The sequence below is a fragment of the Papaver somniferum genome, chromosome 11 (assembly GCF_003573695.1).
Source record: "Papaver somniferum cultivar HN1 chromosome 11, ASM357369v1, whole genome shotgun sequence".
In the NCBI taxonomy this organism is placed as follows: domain Eukaryota; kingdom Viridiplantae; phylum Streptophyta; class Magnoliopsida; order Ranunculales; family Papaveraceae; genus Papaver; species Papaver somniferum.
The window spans coordinates 112,997,062-113,016,594 of NC_039368.1; the positions used below are offsets into that span (position 1 = coordinate 112,997,062).

The window sequence follows — 19,533 nt, forward strand, 5'->3', positions numbered from 1 at the left end:
CCCCTCCTAATCATGAGAAGAATGCAAGAAACGATGGTGGTACCCACGAAGAGAGAGTTATGTATGACATTCCGATGAATCATCCCCCTATTGCACGCAATCCCAGTGGAATGGGGATGCTGAGCCTCATCCAACAGACCCCCCCGTAGAATTTTCTTTTCGTAAGATTCACTCCGTTGATGGTATGATGGATATTAACGCTGCCATGGGACTAGCTGAGGAGTTTTCTTTGGTTTCGCCGAATGATGAATGGTATGTTCTTGGGGATGAAGGTGAGAAAACCGATGGTGGGGTAGGAACTGAGGCTGGCGGCGAAAAGGAAGCTGCGATCGGTGATGAAGAGGCTGCTAGGACCGGTGGAGAAATGGAAGCAGGTCAAGAGGGCGGTGAGACTCGTGTTAACGAGTAGGCCGGGGCCAAGAGGTGTTCCACTGGTCAAGAGGACACGGCTGATATTGGAACTTCCCCTGGTTCACCTTCGGAGGGTTTTGATAGAGCCCTGATGCAGGATGGTAATGATGTTATACTGGATTGGCTGATGAAGAAAAGTCTGATGTTTGTGCCGAACCCTGCCCTAGTGATACCTGGTGAAAAAAACTTTGATGCCTTTACCCATCAAAGGATGCAGCTATCGTCTCCTGATGACGTTTCCGAAAGTTTGGAGAAGAATTTGGGAGCTACCTCTACCAGCTTATTGGTGGATCCCCCTTCTTCTGTTGCTGAAATGATGGTTATCACTGATGGGTACCAGTACGGTTATCCCCAACAGTGTGTTCTTGAAGTAAGTTATCGTAGGTTCCATCTTTTATTGCTGACGTACCTTTTTATTAATAGTTATGGTTTGTTCATGATTATCGTAGATAATGAGAACTGAACATTTCAACAATACTCTGTACCAATTCTTCAAGGCGAAGGCCGTCAATCTTGAGGCAAAGCTTCGTCATAGGGAAGAAGAGTTGAACGCTGCTGAATTGATTATTGCTGCTAGGGACAAGGAGATATTGGAACTGAAGAACCGTCTGAAGTGGAAGGATCAGCTCGGAGCCGAGAAGGAGAATCTTTGTATTGAGATTGCATTAGTTCGTAATGAGTTGGAGAAAGCCCGTAAAGATGCTTCGTCTTCTAAAGGTTTGTCTTTGTTTCTTTTCTTCCCTTCATATTCGTCTTTTGTCTTCTTAGTATGTTGTCTGAGTCTCCAGCCCTATCTTCAGTGGTTGATATCCGAGAGTTGTCATGGCTTCGGAATGAGAGGACTCGCCAAGATTATCGAATTAAGGAATTAGTGGAGAAGATCAAAAAAGAGGCTGACAAGTGGAACGCTCGGGCAGATGAGCATAATAAATTTATGGCTCATTATCGACAGCAACAACAACTGGAGGTTGACATGCAAAATCGTTATAATGCCGATCGCCAACAGTTCAACGAGACCCTAGAGAGGACCCAAAAAGGTCTAGACGAATCTCGTGAGAGTATTTATCGTTTAGAAACCAAGATAGCGAATTTAGAAGAGGAGTTGCGTCAAGCTCGTTCATCTCTTGACCCTGAGGTTCAGGATTACATACAACGTTTTGTTCGGGAGAGGGAAGAAGACGTAGCTGAGGCTTATGCACTCAGCAATGCTTTAGCGGCTTCTCGGGCTGATGTCGCTCGTTTAGTGGATTCCGATAAAAGTCTTGAGATTATTATGTAAATGCTTAATAAAGGGATAAAATAGATGAATAACGAAGTCAACCACCTTCGACATTTAGATTCCATGAAGCATGTAGAGTTGGATGGGTGTCAGTTTGCTCTTACGAATCTTCAATTGGATTATAAGAAAATTTCCGACGAGTATGATTTCCTCGACGATGCCCGGGATGCCGTAGTAAATGAATATGAAATAGCTTCGGCTAATTTCGAAGGTATATATTTGTATGGTCGTGAGCACTTCCTTTACTCTGATCTTCTCACATATTTGTGTTTTCTTTTTCACAGCTCGAGGGACAGCTTAGCCTTGTAAATTAAAGGCTTAAAAAGGCTCAATATGACCTAGTACACCAGCAGGGTCAGGCTAGGTATTATGAAGGGCTGGCTGGATCTCGGGATGAAGCCGCAAAGGAGGCGGTTAAGGAGGTATCTAAGCTGAAGTCTTCGTTGTCGAAGTCTGAGCTCAAGGACACTGTGATTGCGCATAAGGCTCGTAGTCAGCTTGCCGAGGAGATCAACAAGACGTTGACCGAGATTGAGCAAGGCCTTCTGAGGGACCATGGTATTACCAAGAAATATCCTCGTCTCCCTGTACCCGAGACGATGACCTATACCTCTGATCCTTCTTCGGGAGGAAGTGTTCCTTCGCCTCAACCGAAGAATCTTGCTGATCATGTGGAGTCTTCCAAGGAGAAGTATATTTCTGCGTATGTCATAGAAAGTTGATCTTTGTTGATTACTTGGCTCCGGGCCATTTTTTTTTGTATCTTTCTTTTCTTGCTTATTTCTCCGAACTTGTAATCAACTTTTATGGAATAGATCATCGTTTATTTGGATATGTACAACTCCGCTTTACCTGCATCATTAGTTTATTTGATTTTTAGGCAGCGAGTAAATAAATATTGAAAATTAAGTAGATAATAAAAAGTGTTTGTTGGCAGTAACGAAGGTATGCACCTTCGTTATTGACTTTGGACATGTCACCCCGCTGGCTAATCCATGGCCAGAGGATCACCGAACGGTGGGGGTTGATGCAGCGTTCCCGGATATGTAATGCGTTATTAAAATATTTACATGCATTAATCCCGCTGAGACGCTGTCTTATTAATTGGTTGGGTATCTCTTTCTGTTAAAAGCCTTCTCCATGGTCCTACACTTATAGACGCTGATAGGGGAGTCCCGAGAGATTGTAAATAGTTACTTTCCCAAATAGAATTCAAAAAGCTCGTTCGATTGATGAGTTGAGGTCTGATATTCCTCGTCCAGAGATAGAAACATGTCAAGCGGGTACACTGTCTTCTTTTTCTGGTGCTCTAGATGCAGAACTGCGTTGCTTTTATGGATATTATGGCTTGAGATACTTCGCATTCCACGGGTGTCTGAGGACTTCTCCTTTTAGGTTACGCAGGTAGTAGGATCCATTTCCTGCAATATCATGTATAACAAAAGGTTCTCCCCATGTTGGTGCTAGCTTGCCCCACTTCTTCTCTCGCTGGTATTGGGGTATAGTTCTCAGCACATACTGTCCTTCTACAAAGTTTCTAAGCCTATCCTTATTGTTGTATTCCCTCGCCAGTATTCGTTGGTAATTCTCCATCCTTTGTAGCGTTGTTTCCCTTCTTTCTTCCAAATCATCGAGCCTTTCTAGCATCATATCCGCTGTAAGGTTCTTCTCCCATGCTTCGGTCTTCGTGGTTGGCATGATGATTTCTGTTGGGATGACGACTTCGGCTCCATATGTGAGGAGGAACGGTGATTCTCCTGTGGAGGACCTTCGGGTTATTCGGTATGCCCACAGCACGTTGTTTAATTGCTCACACCATCGTCCCTTGTGTTCGTCCAACTACTTCTTGAGAATAAGGGAAAGGGTCTTGTTCGTGGCTTCTGCTTGGCCGTTGCTTTGAGGATATATGGGGGTTGATTTGTTCTTCCTGATCTTGAAGGTATCGAAGATCATGTCAATGTTCTTTCCTTGCAGCTGCTTGCCATTGTCGGAGACAATTTCTGCTGGGATGCCAAACCTGCAAATAATTTTTTGGAAGATGAACGTGAATACATCCGAGTCGCGGATTCTTGCTAAGGCCTTGGCTTCTACCCACTTACTAAAATAATATATGGCTACTATCAAGAATCGTCTTTTCCCCGATCATTCGATCAGGGGTCCCACGATGTCTATGCCCCACTTCGAGAAATACCATGGGCTATCCACCGAATTCAGCTTTGTTGCTGGTGCATGGATTCTTTTGGCAAAGAGCTGGCATTCCTCACATCTCCTCGACATTCTCGCAGCATCACGTATCATTGTTGGCCAGTAATACCCCTGCATTTTTTCCTTGTCTGCTAAGGATCTCATCCCACTGTGGTTACCTGCGTCCCCATAGTGTATGTCCTTCAAAACTCGGTGTCCTTCTTCTCTTGATAGGCAGTGTAACAATGGTCCAAGGAAGACTTCTTGTATAAAATTTCGTCCCTGAGGTCGTACCTTCCCACCTTTGACTGCACTTTTCTAGCCTGCTTCAGGTCTGTAGGTAGCGTTCCTTCTTTAAGGAATAGATGAACTTCGATTCTCCAATATTCTTCGTTTTTGAAGTCTTCGTCCTCGTTAGCTCTTGTCATGATATCATCTTCGTGAAACTCATCAGCGATTTCTTCCCCTACATCATCGTCAGCGATATCCTCCCCTACGTCGTCTTCACGATTTGTAGCGAAGGATTTCTGAAGGAAGACCGAGGACTCGTATACTCTTGTTATCTTGATTACCTGAATGCTTTCATCTTTCAGCATGGATGATATATAAGATAAAGCATCGGCATGCCTAAGTTCTTTTCTGCATAAATGTCGAAATTTAATATTTGGGATGCCAGAGTCTGGACCAAGGCCATGTATGCTGAAAGAGTCTCGTCGTAGACATTATACTCTAGCCCTATCTGTCGTATAACCAGTTGTGAATCACTTGAAAGGCGTACATTGGTTATTATTCCCATTTCTATTATCAAACGAAGAACGTGCACTACAACTTCATATTCGACGATTATTAGTGTGCCCTCTGAATTCCAACCTTAATGCATGCACGATCCTTTCTCCAGTTAGGGTGGTGATTACAAGGCCTATGCCCGCATCTTCCATATTCTTTGATCCATCAACGAAAACCTCCCATCGCCTTTGGTTTTAGGGCTCGAGGATGTCAACTGGGTCTTTGCCTTTGTCTATTTATGGTATGCCCCTTACTTCCTCATCGTTGTCCAGGGGTAGGTTTGCGAGGAAATCCGCCAAGACTTGTGATTTTTGGGAGTGTTGGATTTCATGGATAATGTTGAACTGATCAAGGTGAGTGTTCCACTTTTCTATCCTTCCTACTTTCCCATCGCTCTTGAGAACCGCTTCCAACGGTGCTTTGCATGGAACCAGAACATAGTGAGTCAAAAAATAAGTCCTTAGCTTTTTGTAGCCCACACTAGCGCCAAGATGAGCTGCTAGATCTTCTTATAGTTTCTTTCTGCCGTGTTGAGAGTTTTGCTGATGTAATAAATAGGTTGCTCTATCTTTGTATTCGTCTTGACCAATACTGCGCTGACTGCATCTTCGGTTGCCGCTATGTAAAGGGCCAATACTTCGTCGGGATCGGGATTTTGTAGGATTGGGATCGTGGCTAGATATTCCTTGATATTTTGAAAAGCTTCTTCGCATTCAGAGGTCCACTCAAACTTTCTCCCTTTTTTGAGGATGTTGAAGAAATGTTTGCATTTGTCCGATGACCTGGCGATGAATCTTCCCAGAGCTGCTAAGGATCCATTGAGCTTCTGAACTTCTTTCAAGTTCTTCGGGGACGGAATTTATACGATGGCTTGGATCTTCGCAGGATCTACTTCGATGCCCCTCTTTGTTACTAGATACCCAAGCAATTTCCCTGAGGTGACGCCGAACGTGCATTTTTCTGGGTTCACTTTCATGTTGTGCTTCCTCATTGCTTCGAATATGTCCATCAGGTCTTGATGGTGATCCTTGCGTAAATTTCTTTTGATGAGAATATCGTCAACGTAGACTTCTAAGGTGTTCCAAATCCATAGTTTGAATACAGTATCAACCATCCTCTGGTATGTTGCCCCCGCATTTCGAAGTCCGAAGGGAATCCTTGTGTAATAATAGAGGTCGTGCGGGGTGTAGAATGTTGTATGTTGTTTATATTCTTCTGCCAATGCCACTTGGTTGTAACCAGAATATCCATCCATGAACGATAACTCTTCGTTTCCTTCGACAGCCTCTACCAATTGATCAATGCTTGTGAGTGGGTAACTATCCTTCGGACATGCTTTATTGAGGTTGGTGAAATCGACGCATATTCTGACTCCTCCATTCTTTTTCGGCACTATGACCATATTCGAGATTCATGTTGGATATTTGACTTCCTTGATGAATCCTGCTTCTAACAGCTTGCGGAGTTCCTTCTCAATAGCTTTGTGATACTCTGGTGCTACTTTTCGTACCTTCTGCCTGAAGGGCGGGGTGCCTGGCTTTACACGAAGCTCATGTCGAATTATCCTCGGATCAATCCCTGGCATGTATCCTAATTTCCACGCAAAGATATCTGCGTATTCCTTGAGAAACTTGATCAGGGATATCTCTCTTTCTTTGTCCATTAAGGTCCATATATTGATCATCTTCGGATTTTATTCGGTCCCTATATTGATCTCCTTCACGGGTTCTACGGGTGTGAATGTAGGCTTTGGTTCCCCTAAGAGAGGGACATTCTTTAATTGCTATTTGGAAGGCTCTTCAGCCTCCTTTGTTGTCGAAGTACTTGCCCCAGCGTTTAGAACGATGCTCTCCTTTGTCAGACTCTTTCCAGAAATTTCTTCGAGATAAAGATCAATTGCCTTTTCCTTCGCAGCCTCTTTGTTTCGGGATTTCCGCTGCTCATCTTGTTCATTACTGAGTTGATTTTGTAGATCCTGGCATTCCCGAGTGGTGACCTGATCTCCCTTTATTTCCATTACCCTTTCGGGTGCCGGAAATCTAAGGTACTGGTGATAGGTCGCTGCCACTCCTTTGAGCTTGTGTAACCATCCTCGGCCAATGATGACATTATAGGGGGAAGGAGCGTCCACTAAACTGAATCGAGTATCAACCTTCATTGGTACTGCGTCTACTTGCAAAAAAAATTCTCCTAACGGATTGGTAGGTGCCCCATTGAACCCGTAGATGGTATAATACGAAGACATCAGCTATTCGTCGTTAAGCTCCATTCGCTTGAATGTGTCGTAGAATAGAACGTTAACTGAACTCCCTCCATCAATGAGGATATTCTTGATGTTGCATCCTTCCACTGGTAAGGTGGGGACCAAGGGGTCGTTGTGATCTTCCATATCCACCCCGATGTCTTATGCATCGAAGGTTATAGGCGCGTTCATCCATTGCTCGTGTTCTTCCACTTCCACCCCATCGATCTTGTATAATTCACAGTAGTATTCGAATTTTTTCCTTAACCTTTTCCCTATCTGTGTTGTTAGCGAGGGTCCTGTAGCTTCGGAACATGAGATGGTGTTGAGTGTTCGGTTTCCCTCTGGCAGTTGAACTTGCTTGCTTCTTTTGGTCCTATCTTCGTTATATGCCTTATGTATGTACTGCCTGAGGTCGCCTACGTCAATCAACTTTTGGATCATTATTTTGAGATTCTTGCATTTCTCGGTCTGGTGGCCGTTGAAACAGTGATATTCGCAGTAATCTCTTGATTTCTCGGTCCTAGGGGGATGCTTCCCTTTGTACCAAGGTCATTCCAGACCTTCTCGATCCTTGATTTCTCGTAGGACGCGAGTGTAGTTGGTATTCAATTTTGTGAAGACTTGGTCTTTGAATTTCCGATCGTCACGCCGACGATCATCTTTTCGTCCTCTACTATCTTCGCGTGGACGTTCTGCTGAGTTACCCCTTTTGGATCCGCTGACTTGTTCGGCTGAGTTGGTCCGATGCGATCTCTGCGTTTGAGCCCTTGGATTTTCTCGCTGAATTTCTTCCAAACGGGCATGCTTCTCGATGATGATTCGAAGATTTTCTTCGGTTGTTGGCACACTTCCATGGATCTCAACGAATAGAAGGCTCATTCTATCCAAAACCCACTTGTAACAATTGATGCTAACCACTGGATCTACGTTCCCTATATCTTGAAAAATCTTGTGCCACATGTCTGTATATTCCCTGATCGTCTCCTTGTAAGCTATTGCCAGCGAAAAGAGCTTGTCCATCCCGGCGTTGACAGCCTTGTTGTATATGTACGTTCTTAAGAATCTCTCAGTGAGCTGGCTGTAAGAATCGATGGAATTGGGCGGTAAGTTGTCAAACCAAGATAGTGTCGACCCCTTTAGACTTAAAGGAAAGTATCTGCAAAGGACTGCATCGTTTTGCTCCCATCGGGCTAAGACGCGATTCTAGTACCGAAGATGAGCTGCAGGGTCGCTAGATCCGTCGTAACATTCGAATGCTGGGATGGGACACTTTTGAGGGATGATCGCTTTGGCCAGGTGGTGGGTCAGAGGTGTGGTGCTAGCTTCTCTCATCACCTCTTCTAGTCTTCTTCCCCCTTGTCTAGCTTTCAACTGTTTGATTTCATCCATCATATCCATATGAAGATCTTTCATTGCCCGCTGATGATCTTCTTGGATCCTGGATCGTCCCGGTCTTCGTTTCTCACTATCGAAGTAGTATGAATCATCGGGATCGTAATCTGGGTCGGATGATCCGTTTCCTCTGGCCGTTTTTCGGTTCAATGGTTCGGGATTATTGGCGTTCGTCAAGATGATTCGTCAATCGTGATTAGGCTCAAGAGCTTTAGAATTGGCTTCGTCATGCTGAGGGGACGCTTCTAAGCTCTGGGAAATCTTGTATTTGAGTTCTTGGTTTTCTCGAGCTAGCAATGTTACGGCATCCGCGTACACCCTTTGGTTTTTCTTTAATTCCTCAAGCTCCGCCATCAGTTGGGGGGAATGATTCGATCCTTGGTTCGGGGTTCCGACCTGCCTTTGTCCTTTAATGGCCACAGTATCATCTTCATCAAATGTTTGGATCAAAGGATTAGGCAGATCGGTGGTTGTTACAGGGATTTCGACACGAGGGAGAGCTGGTTGGTTTTCTGTCAGCGGGGGATGGATAACTGGTAGAGTTTGGTTCAGCTCATTTTTTGGTGGCAATCCGAAGGCTGGTTGTTGCATTGTTGAGTCCGCAAATCCTTCGTGTCGTTCGTGGGCACGAGATGCTGCTGCTTTCTTTGTCGCATCGGCTTTGGATGCCAGAACTCTAACCGCTGCCGCTGCCATTTCATTGGTGTCTATTGGTGAGGTGATTTCCGTTGTATATGGCTTCTGGTTTGGAGATTTCGTTTTTTCACCTTTTTGTTTACTGCGTGTCATAACTGGTGTTGTTCTTGGTGTTTCTTTTGACGATGCTTTGGTTTTTCTTATATCCTTCGTTTTTTCCATCTTCGATTCCCTCTTCTTCTTTTTTCTGCACAAATAAATCACCATCGAAGAAACGACATCCGCGTGGGTTGGGTTAGAGTTAGTCTAAGCCGAGCATTTGCAAGAAGTGAGGAAAATCCCATAACAAAGATAACAGTTTGAAAACGAAGATCCTACAAGAATGAAGGTAGATCTATGCATGGATTTGATTTGCAAAGATAAAAACTTGAAAATATTTTGAAAGCGTAAATCCCATAAAAATGAAAGAGGATCTACCCGTAGATTTTGATTTTCAAGGATAAAAACTTGAAAATATTTTGAAAATGTAGATCCCATAAAAATGAAGGTAAATCTACGCATGGATTTGATTTTCAAAGATAAAAACTTGAAAATATTTTGAAAGCGTAGATCCCATAAAAATGAAAGAGGATCTACCCGTAGATTTGATTGTTGAAGGAAATAGATGCATGCTGAAGCTGTTTCAGGAGCTGTTATTTTCAAAGAACGGTGCTTGGAACAGAAAGAGTGCGTAAAGTTACAGGATAAGATAAATCTTTTACCGGGACATAGTCCCTGTTTCTAGCGCCAGATTGTGAACACATAAATCACAATGAGGTCCACGTGTACACAAACAATATCGCATTTGAGGATAAAAATGTTAAGGTGAATAAATCAGATATGAAATGATGCAAATACGATGACTCATAGACTCAGAGTCTTCAGACTCGTCATTGTCTAGTCCATAGAGTGTGATTTCGTGTCATTTCATATCTACGAAGCACATATCACTGAGTATAATAATAAAAGCAGTAAAATGAGTAAAGTGCTGAAATATAAATGAGACAACGATTTACGTGGTTCAGCACTAAGGCCTACGTCCACGGGGGTTGGTGTTTCACTATGTATCTGGGAATTACAAAGATAGTCGAATGACTCTATCTAAAATACGAAGCTAAAAGGGGAAATGTAGCTCATACTTACTCTTCCTATTTCTCTCTCCTATGTTTCCTAAGAATTCCTTGACCCCCTCTCTCTTAGTGGAGAGGGGTATTTATAGGGTTGATACATGGGGCCCACTGTCAGAAATAGTTGCAACCTTATCTTCTCGTTCTTTGTACCGATGCCGCTGGTATCCTCGTTCTGAACCGATGCCCCCAGCGGTTGTTCCAGATGACGATGGGTCACTTCTTTCTCATCCACAGATCGATTGACACGTACCCTATGCCTATGGTATTTAATGCTGGTGGTTGGGATGGTCCGCACGCGTCAGACAGATGTCTGATGCCCCTGTCACATCTTCGTCAGTGGAGTTAATCTCCACCGTTGGTCTTGGGTCTGCCTTGAGATGGGATAAAGCATATCTTTGGGTGCTCTTCAGGACTTCGCGGTGGCTTGTTCCTTCAGTGCTCCCTGATCCTGAGCCATTGGATCATCGTGAAGATGAACAAATATAGGCGATAGAGGTTTCCTGGGTGTTGGGACGTGGCATCGTATCTGGATGACCTACTGCTGCATGTCTTCCACGTGTACTTCCTTCAACACGTGGCGGAAGATGAATCATGTGTATACAATTATGTATGTATAAAATCCAAGAAAGATTTGAGATATCAGAAGGAGTTGAATTATGTATACTACGCTCCTTTGGTCTTCACAACAATGCATGTGTGCTCGTAAAATTATAAAAGTGAAATGGCATCAATCTATACAGAAAATCGTTAAGAAATCCAAGCATGACGGGGTGTAGAGTGATCCCCCGTGATAATAACATATTGCAACTGGGCTATTTTATAGCTTAGTTTGGCAGTGATGACTTTATTAGTGACAAATTGAGGAGGGTTATTCGTGCTATTAAAATTGCTAAAAATAAAAAAACGACGAAACTTATTTGGTTTGAATGCTCATGATTGCATTGTCCAAATTTTGTCTCCTTTAATTATAGTCGAGGTTTTCCCTGGGTTGATCTTTTTCGAAGAATTTCTTCCTATTGACCAATAAAAAAAATAGTAGATTGGGAGAATTGTAATATTTCTGTAGTTGTTGCAGTGGATTATAGAGAAGAAGATAAAGAGACAGAGAAGGAGAAGGATTTCTTATTGATATGACTAAATCCATTACATATCTATAGTATCCTTTATATACAATAGTAATAGAACCCTAGTTATTATATTGGGCTGCATATCCGTGGGCTAAAGCCCTACAACACTCCCCCTTGTGCGGTCCAATAAAACTCCATAGGCAGTACTTCACATATAATGCTTCAGATGTAGGTATTCAAATGTAGTTCTCTCCTTGATTACTTCTGTGTCTAAGACAATTGCTTCATTAAAACTTTGACAAGGAAAAACCTAATGGGACAAAACCTTGGTACAACTCTTCACAAGTTGCCTCGTATTTTACATGTAGTTCATCACATGTAATACGATCTTCAAAGGTTGTCGAGTCTAAGTTAGTTGTCTCGTTAAAACTTCGTCAGGCTAACCCATAGGGACAAAACCTGAACTAAATAAAAAGAGTACAACACTAAGTAAAGTTAGAACATACTGGGATGCGTATACGTTTCCTCATTAAAACCTTGACAAGGAAAACCCAGTGGGATAAAACCTTGACGAAGGGAAAAGAGTACAACGTGACAGATGCAAGTAAAGGTGATCTGTTGCAGATGATAACTTTGTTCCGTTGAAATTGACTAGTTACTTCACAACTCCTAAGGCAGAAAATCCTTGTGGGAAAGACAATATCCTTAGTTGGGAAATTACTTCCCGGTGTTTGTTGTTGTCTCATTAAAAACCTTGCCGAGCAACAAAACCCTGTGGGAAAAAGTAACCTCGGTGAAGGAAAAGAGTTAAACACACCATTAGATGCTCCCCCTGATATCATATAATTTTCATTAGTCTAATGAAGTCAAAAGTAGTTTATCACACTTTACTTTGATGACTTGAATGTTTATAAGACCATGTTGTTGATTCTGGAAGTTACGTTGCTTAATAGAATATCGCGTTTCATTTCTTCGATTCAGATATATTCAGTAATATCAACGCGATCTTTATGTCTTCAACGTTCAACATACTTGATGTTTTTAGTGTTGTCTCGCTAAAAACCTTGTCGAGTAACAAAACCCTTTGGGAAAAACTATTCTCGATCGAAGGGAAAAAGAGTACAACACATCTTCAATTTCGAAGTAAAATATGTCGACATCATATCCTTGGATCTTCCCCCTGATGTCGGAATATCCCCCTTATTACTTTCAGAGTTGTTCCATACAGTTCCTTTAGTCATGTATTTTTCGAAACTGAATATTGATAATGACTTAGAAAATAATCTACCATATCTCCCTCTGATTACTTTCGTTGGAGATGAGATTATTGTTCCTTAATAATCAACAAACTTTTGGATTGCACTTTCATTAGCATTCCTTTTAATGTCTTTGTAGGGATAAAACAAATTTATGTCAATGGTTACTTTTAAGTACATGATTTCATTCACTATACCATTCCAATGACGTTGTGTTGGCGTGGAGCTATATTTATCTAACAAGTTCCCTGGGGATGTAAAATTTAATCGAGTACATTATTATACTAAGTACAACAATGCGTATATTTTACTTAGATATGGGAATTTCATCTCCCAACACATCTTCGTCATATTCCTTTAGACGAAATGGTTACTTACTTATATTTGAACCTCGACTAATCATAGGAGTGCTATCAGGATGCATGTCTTTGTTAAATTGCCTGACAACTTTAGACATATGCAAACTGGTGGAATAATATACCACAAGCTCCGTAATCGTTCGAGCTTTCCCTAGATTTTTCATCTCAAATTCGGATTTTAAATAGCTTTTAAGGTCTCTTATTACATCAAGAGTACACATTATGTCTGTACCATCAACATAAATAGCTACAATTCCAAATCAGGAACTTTCTTATGAATACGCAAGAAAAAATAACTTACTTGTTTATCCCCTCCAAATCAAATAGCCACTTAGACGGGTATACCATATCCGCCTGATTGCTTGAATCTATAAGTGAGCGTTCTATCTAACTGTAAACGCACTCTGTGGTTTAGAGTCATTTGATTTGGGAAACAAAAGTCTATCAAGTACTTTTGTAAATATCTTATATCTCTTGATTCTTTCAGAGATACGTAACAACCACATACATATGCTGCGAGAAACCTCGCGCCACAAGTCCTTTTGAAATTACCAAGCTAACTAAGTAGCGGAACTCTATAACGTTCATTACAAGAGAACAATTCCAAGGCTTTGTGAGAAACCTCGCGCCACAAGGCTAGTCTTTGTACTTTAAGACTACTTTATTCTCATTATGCTTTATGAGAAATTAATTATGTATGTCCAATAGGCTTTACACTTGGTTGGTTAGCACTACCACACCAAATACCCCTATATTTTCCAAAGAACTAAGTTCTACCTGGATTGTATAGGCCAAATATGTTATTTATTTGAAATTAATCAAAATAAAGCATGGTTCGATCTCATTGTGCTATACTTATGGAGCAACTATTTATGTATTATATCATTATTGTGGACTCATGATCCTTCCATTGACTGATGCGCATTCTCATAATCCGTCGGGATTTCATTGTTCTCTAGAATCATTTAAAACTTCGGAGCGTCCTCCAGTATTGATTCATGGACATAGTCAGAGAAAATCAAATGAGATGATTTCATTAATGATACAAATTAGGTTATGCCTTACTCATCTACTTCCTTTCTAGGTGAGCATTGATCGAACCTGGTGGTCTCTTCATCTTCCTTTATGGAGCCACGGCCTCAACTACACTTCCACCAAGTGTAGTTGCAATACCTTAGTCTATGGTGTACCCCATACTGAGGATTTCTAACCTTGCAGGAATATTTGGAGCTGGTATGTGTGATCTTGTCACTTTAGCGACATCGGTGTACATTCTGAAAATTGATTATTCTTTGTCACTTCACATTTACATTTGTGGAGTACAAGAATCAATATGAGACACAGTGGGAACACAACACGACAATTCATGTCGTTCCTTTAGAAAATACTTTTTCTTATCTCACCCTAACGACGGGAAGACTGTCTCATTAAAGTGATAACCTGCAAATCTAGCAATAAGAGATCTCCTGCCAAAGGTTTTAAAATGCGTATAATTGTTGGGAACTAATTTCCAACATAACTACTTAATAGTTTTGAAAACCCATCATAGTACGATGTGGAGTCGTAATTGCACATATATAGTGCAACCAAAAATGCGTAAGAACACGAATGTCAAGCTTAAATCCAGTTACCAACTGGTACGCAGAAAAGGTTGACTAATATTGGGTTAAAAAATGAATTAAGTAAAGATGCGTTAATATTGCATATTCCCCAAGAAGTTAAAGGTAGGTTTGTACGCAAAACCATGCCTTAGACACCATCTGCAACCTTTAATGGTAGCCACCCCGAGACCATTGGGTATAAGATGCTCTATATGTATCCTATTGAACATGCAATATTCATCAATTCCTTTGGATGTAAATTCTCTAGCATTAACAAGGGTGGTGAGACTTTGCACTTTGCATTGTGAATTATGTGCTAGGACTTTTTACAAAAATTAAACGCATCGTTTATTGTGAGAAATAACTGATTCAACTCGTCGAATCATCCACCAGAGCCATAAATCACTTGAATGGTCTGCATTCTGCATGGATATATGTTCACTAACAACACTTTATTTCTCTGAAGAATGAGTTATCTTTCATTTGCATCTAAGTAAAACAAGATGGTCTCAATCATGTTTTACTAAAGAAAGACCTTGTCAGATGAGTGACTTGCTTTCTTACTTTAAAGCATAATGGGAAGAGGTATTGCAAATCTATTAACTTTAGAAATCACTGGTTATTATAGATGTCGCAACTTCGCATTCTACTAGTTCATTGTCTTGTACACTCAAATGAAGTCATGCCCGTGTTAGTACTTTCAAAACGGAACATCGTGTCACAACCAATGTGCCTTATGGTTATGTCAAAGTATTTATGAATCAATCCCAATCTATTCATTGTTGGGGTTTAAATGGATTCAGTAATTCAAGTTCTAGTGATTTACATTTCACTAGATTGACACATTAATTTTCTAAGAATATGCTTCCTTCTACATTCATTAGAAATAATTTATAGATGCAATCAACTCCATTCTCACTGTAAGTTTCCAAAAAGGTAGGTAATAGTTCATGCATGAACACCCTTTGCACTTAACAAAATGTGATTATCCTTTAGTACATACAGAGCTTAGACATTGAGTCTTGAGAGATTTAATAAGTGGATTCAACTCAATTACTTTAGAATGAATATATGGTATATTTCATCCAGATATATCCCAAGTGCTTTAGAGAATTTATGTCCCGTGTGAATGATGTACTTTGCATTCCATAAGCGTAGACATTTTATCTAGTTTAATTAAATAGTCAATTGGCTAGGCAAAGTTCTGTTGCCATTAAAGTTGATGTGAAAATTGGTTGCTACTATGATACACACATTACATTGTATATATCAACGCATATGACCAAGTGCATTTCCAACTCTTTCATTTATGATAGGATCTAGAATTACAATTTAGCTTCATCCCATATTCAGCTGATACCTGTACTTTGGTGTCATTACCACTGGGGAAAAAATACATCTTTGTCTCATGATATATATGTCCCTTTTCACATGCTTTATATGAGTCATTACGTCTAACCCTTATTATTTCGGGGTTCTTTCCATTTTCAATTTTTGCTACATTTAGCTTAATTTGAGAATTTTCTTTATCTCGACAGGGAAAGAGAATCTCACCATACATGTCAACCACTTACTTTAGGTTGAATATATTATTAAATATAGTTCTCTTGTTGTCATACTTCAACATATACTAGTTCGTTAGTATCATGGATGAAGTAGAGAAATGAAATTTTTCTGACTCATATCATCTTTTGTGAGTTCTTCCACAATAATTGAAACACGTGTGATTTTATTTGAACGTATCTTTTGAAACTACTAACAGATTAATAGTCGAGCAAGTGGATTACATTCTATGGAACATTCAAATTTTGGGAAGAAAATACCAAGTACACAATAATGGTGTTCAAATACTTCTAAACCCCAAATAGATATATTTGAATCGAGTTGTTGCAACCGATTGAACAAAAGACACCATTCAACTGTAGCCGATATCATACTCAAGATAAAAGAATAACATTAAGACAAAAATTCTTAATGATCGAGATCAACACTCATAATTTAAATTGACTGTTTATGGACTTAACTTAAGAAAAAAAAACAGAACTAGACATGTTATAAAAAATAAATAAAAATAAGCCCAGTAGGTATTCAACGTAAAAATGCACATAACATTAGTTAAGTTACATACCTCAAATCAATCATACATTGGTTCCCGCTCTATATACACAGAACAGGAACAACCTTGATCGCGCACAGCCCAGAAACATAAACAAGACACTACTGGAACGGAACATGACCGGGTGGGCCAGGACCGGTTTGACTCGAACCAGGTGGGGAAAGACAGGGTAAACCGGACCAAATGGACTGGGTCAGGACTTACTTTCTCCTTCCGTTCAGATTCCATATTCTCAAATTCCCCACTGGCGGAAACATGAGGCTTTTACACAAACGTGATTTGTGGAAGCATAGACTAAACTACCAAAATCAGACTATAATAGTGCTTGACAATAGTCGGAAAAAGAAATCTCTCTTTTGTGGCAACCGTGAATACGTGCTTTTGATCGCAAAGGAAAAAGGAAAAAAAATCATCGGTTCTAAATTTAGCTTGATGGTAGAACTCGTGCTTGATAACATGTTGCAGTGGATTATGGAGAAGAAGATAAAGAGACATAGAATGATAAGGATTTTTTATTGATATGACTAACTCTATTACATATCTATAGTATCCTTTATATACAATAAGAATAGAACCCAAGCTATTATATTGGGCTGCACATCCGTGGGCTAAATCCCTACAACAATAGTAGAATAATAGGGGGAAAAGGAAGAGGCAGAGAAGAGAAGTATTTCTATTGATTAGCCTATTACATAGGTAAAGTGTCCTTTATATACATGTAAAGAGAACCCTTAGGATTCTAGTTGGGTCGCACACACATGGGGCGTAGGCCCTACAACACTCCCCTTTGTGTGGTCCAATAGAACTCCGTTTGTATTGCTTCATGTATAGTGCTTCGAATGTAGGTCTTCAAGTGTGGTCCTCTTTTTGATGACTTGTGCCAAAATCAATCGCCTCATTAAAACTTTGACAAGGAAAAACCCAGTGGGATAGAACCTTGGTAAAACTCTTCACATGTAGTACTTCACATGTTGTCACGTACTTTACATGTAGTTCATCACATGCAATACGATTTTCAAAGATCGACGAGTCTAAGTTAATTTCCTCGTTAAAACTTCGTCAGGAAAACCCAGAGGGACAAAACCTGAACTAAAGAAAAATATTACAATATTAAGCAAACTTAAAACATAGATGGACTCAAATATGTTGCCCCATTAAAACCTTGACAAGGAAAACCCAGTGGGATAAAACCTTGATGAAGGGAAAAGAGTACAACGTGATAGATGCAAGTAAAGGTGATCCGTTGCAGATGAGCACTTTTGTTCGTTGAAGTTGACTAGTTGCTTCACAACTCTTAAGGAAGAAAATCCTCGTGGGAAAGACAATAGTCTTAGCTGGGAAATTATATTCTCGATATTTGTTGTTGTCTCATTAAAAACCTTTGCCGAGTAACAAAACCCTGTGGGAAAAAGCAACCTCGGTGAAGGAAAATAGTTCAACACACCATTAGATGCTCCCCCTGATGTCAGATAATTTTCATTAGTCTAATGCATTCAAAAGGAGTTTATCACACTTTACTTTGGTGACTTTAATTTTTATAAGACCATGTTGTTGATTCTGGAAGTTACGTTTCTTAAGAGAATATCGCATTTCATTTCTTTGATCCACATATTTTCAGTAATATCAACGCGATCTCTATGTCTTCAACGTTTAACATACTTGATGTTTTTAGTGTTGTCTCGCTAAAAACCTTGTTGAGTAACAAAACCTTTTGGGAAAAACTATTTTCATTCGAAGGGAAAAAGAGTACAACACAGCTTCAATTTCGAAGTAAAATACGTCGACATCATATTCATGGATCCTCCCCCTGATGTCGGCATCTCTCCCTGGTTACTTTCAGATTTGTTCCAGACAGTTTCCTTAGTCATGTACTTTTTGAAACTGAATATCAGTAATGACTTAGAAAATAGTCTACCATATCTCCCCCTGATTACTTTCGTTGAATAAGATATTATTGTTCCTTCATAATCAACAACCTTTGGTTGCAGTTCCTTTAGCATTCATTTTTATGTCTTTGCTGGGATTAAAGAAAACTCATGTCAATGGTTACTTTTAAGTACGTGATTACATTCATTGTACCATTCCAATGAATTTGCGTTGGCGCTGAGTTATATCTAGCTAACAAGTTCCATGAGGATGTAAAATTTAATCGAGTATATTACTATACTAAGTACAACAATGCGTATATTGTACTTAGATATGGGAATTTCATACCCAACACATCTTCGTCATCTTCCTTTAGACGAAATGGTCACTTAGTTACATTTGAACCTCGACTAATCATAGGAGTGCTGATGCATGTCTTTATTAAATTTCCTGACAACTTTAGACATATGCAAACTGGTGGAATGATATACCACAAGCTTAGTATTCGGTCGAGCTTTCCCCAGATTTTTAATCTCAAATTCGGATTTCAAATAGCTTTTAAGGTCTCTTATTACATCAAGCGTATCCATCATGTCTTTACCATCGACATATGTAGCTACAATTCCAAATCAAGAACTTTCTTGTGAATATGCAAGGATAAATCACTTATTTGTCTATCCCCTCCAAATCAAATAGCCACTTAGACGGGTACACCACATCCGTATGATTGCTTCTATCTATAAGTGAGTGTTCTATCTAACTGTAAACGCATTATGTGGTTTAGAGTCACTTGATTTGGGTAACAAAAGGCTACCAAGTACTTTGGTAAATATCTTATATCTCTTGATTCTTTCAAATATACGTAATAACCACATACATATGCTCCATTTCAAGTCCTTTTGAAATTACCAAGCTAACTGAGTATTCGAACATTATGAAGTTCATTACAAAACAATTCCAGGGACTTGTGAGAAACCTCGCGCCACAAGGCGAGTCTTTATACTTTAAGACTTCTTTCTTCTCATTATGCTTTATGACAAATTAATCATGTATGCCTTAATAGGCTTTGCACTTGGTTGGTTAGCACTACCACACCAAATACCTGTATATTTGTCAAAAAACCAACAAGTTCTACCTGGATTGTATAGGTCAAACATGATATTCAT

At 40.1% G+C, this 19,533-nt stretch overlaps 1 protein-coding gene across 1 annotated transcript; it reads left to right on the forward strand.

Annotated features, from left to right (window-relative positions):
* The first annotated feature begins 502 nt into the window (after positions 1–502).
* Positions 503–1,690, forward strand: LOC113324943 (golgin subfamily A member 6-like protein 6). Its single transcript, XM_026573216.1, has 3 exons — positions 503–781; positions 861–1,128; positions 1,212–1,690. The coding sequence occupies exons 1-3, from the start codon at positions 503–505 to the stop codon at positions 1,688–1,690; spliced, it is 1,026 nt and encodes a 341-aa protein (XP_026429001.1).
* Positions 1,691–19,533: the final 17,843 nt, after the last annotated feature.

What these genes read in the sequence shown, in the direction of transcription:
- LOC113324943 (XM_026573216.1), top strand. Translation starts at nt 503, where the DNA reads ATGCAGGATGGTAATGATGTTATACTGGATTGGCTGATGAAGAAAAGT. An exon ending in CCCAACAGTGTGTTCTTGAA is followed by an intron (nt 782 to 860) that starts GTAAGTTATCGT and finishes TGATTATCGTAG; the next exon opens with ATAATGAGAACTGAACATTT. An exon ending in AGATGCTTCGTCTTCTAAAG is followed by an intron (nt 1,129 to 1,211) that starts GTTTGTCTTTGT and finishes CCCTATCTTCAG; the next exon opens with TGGTTGATATCCGAGAGTTG.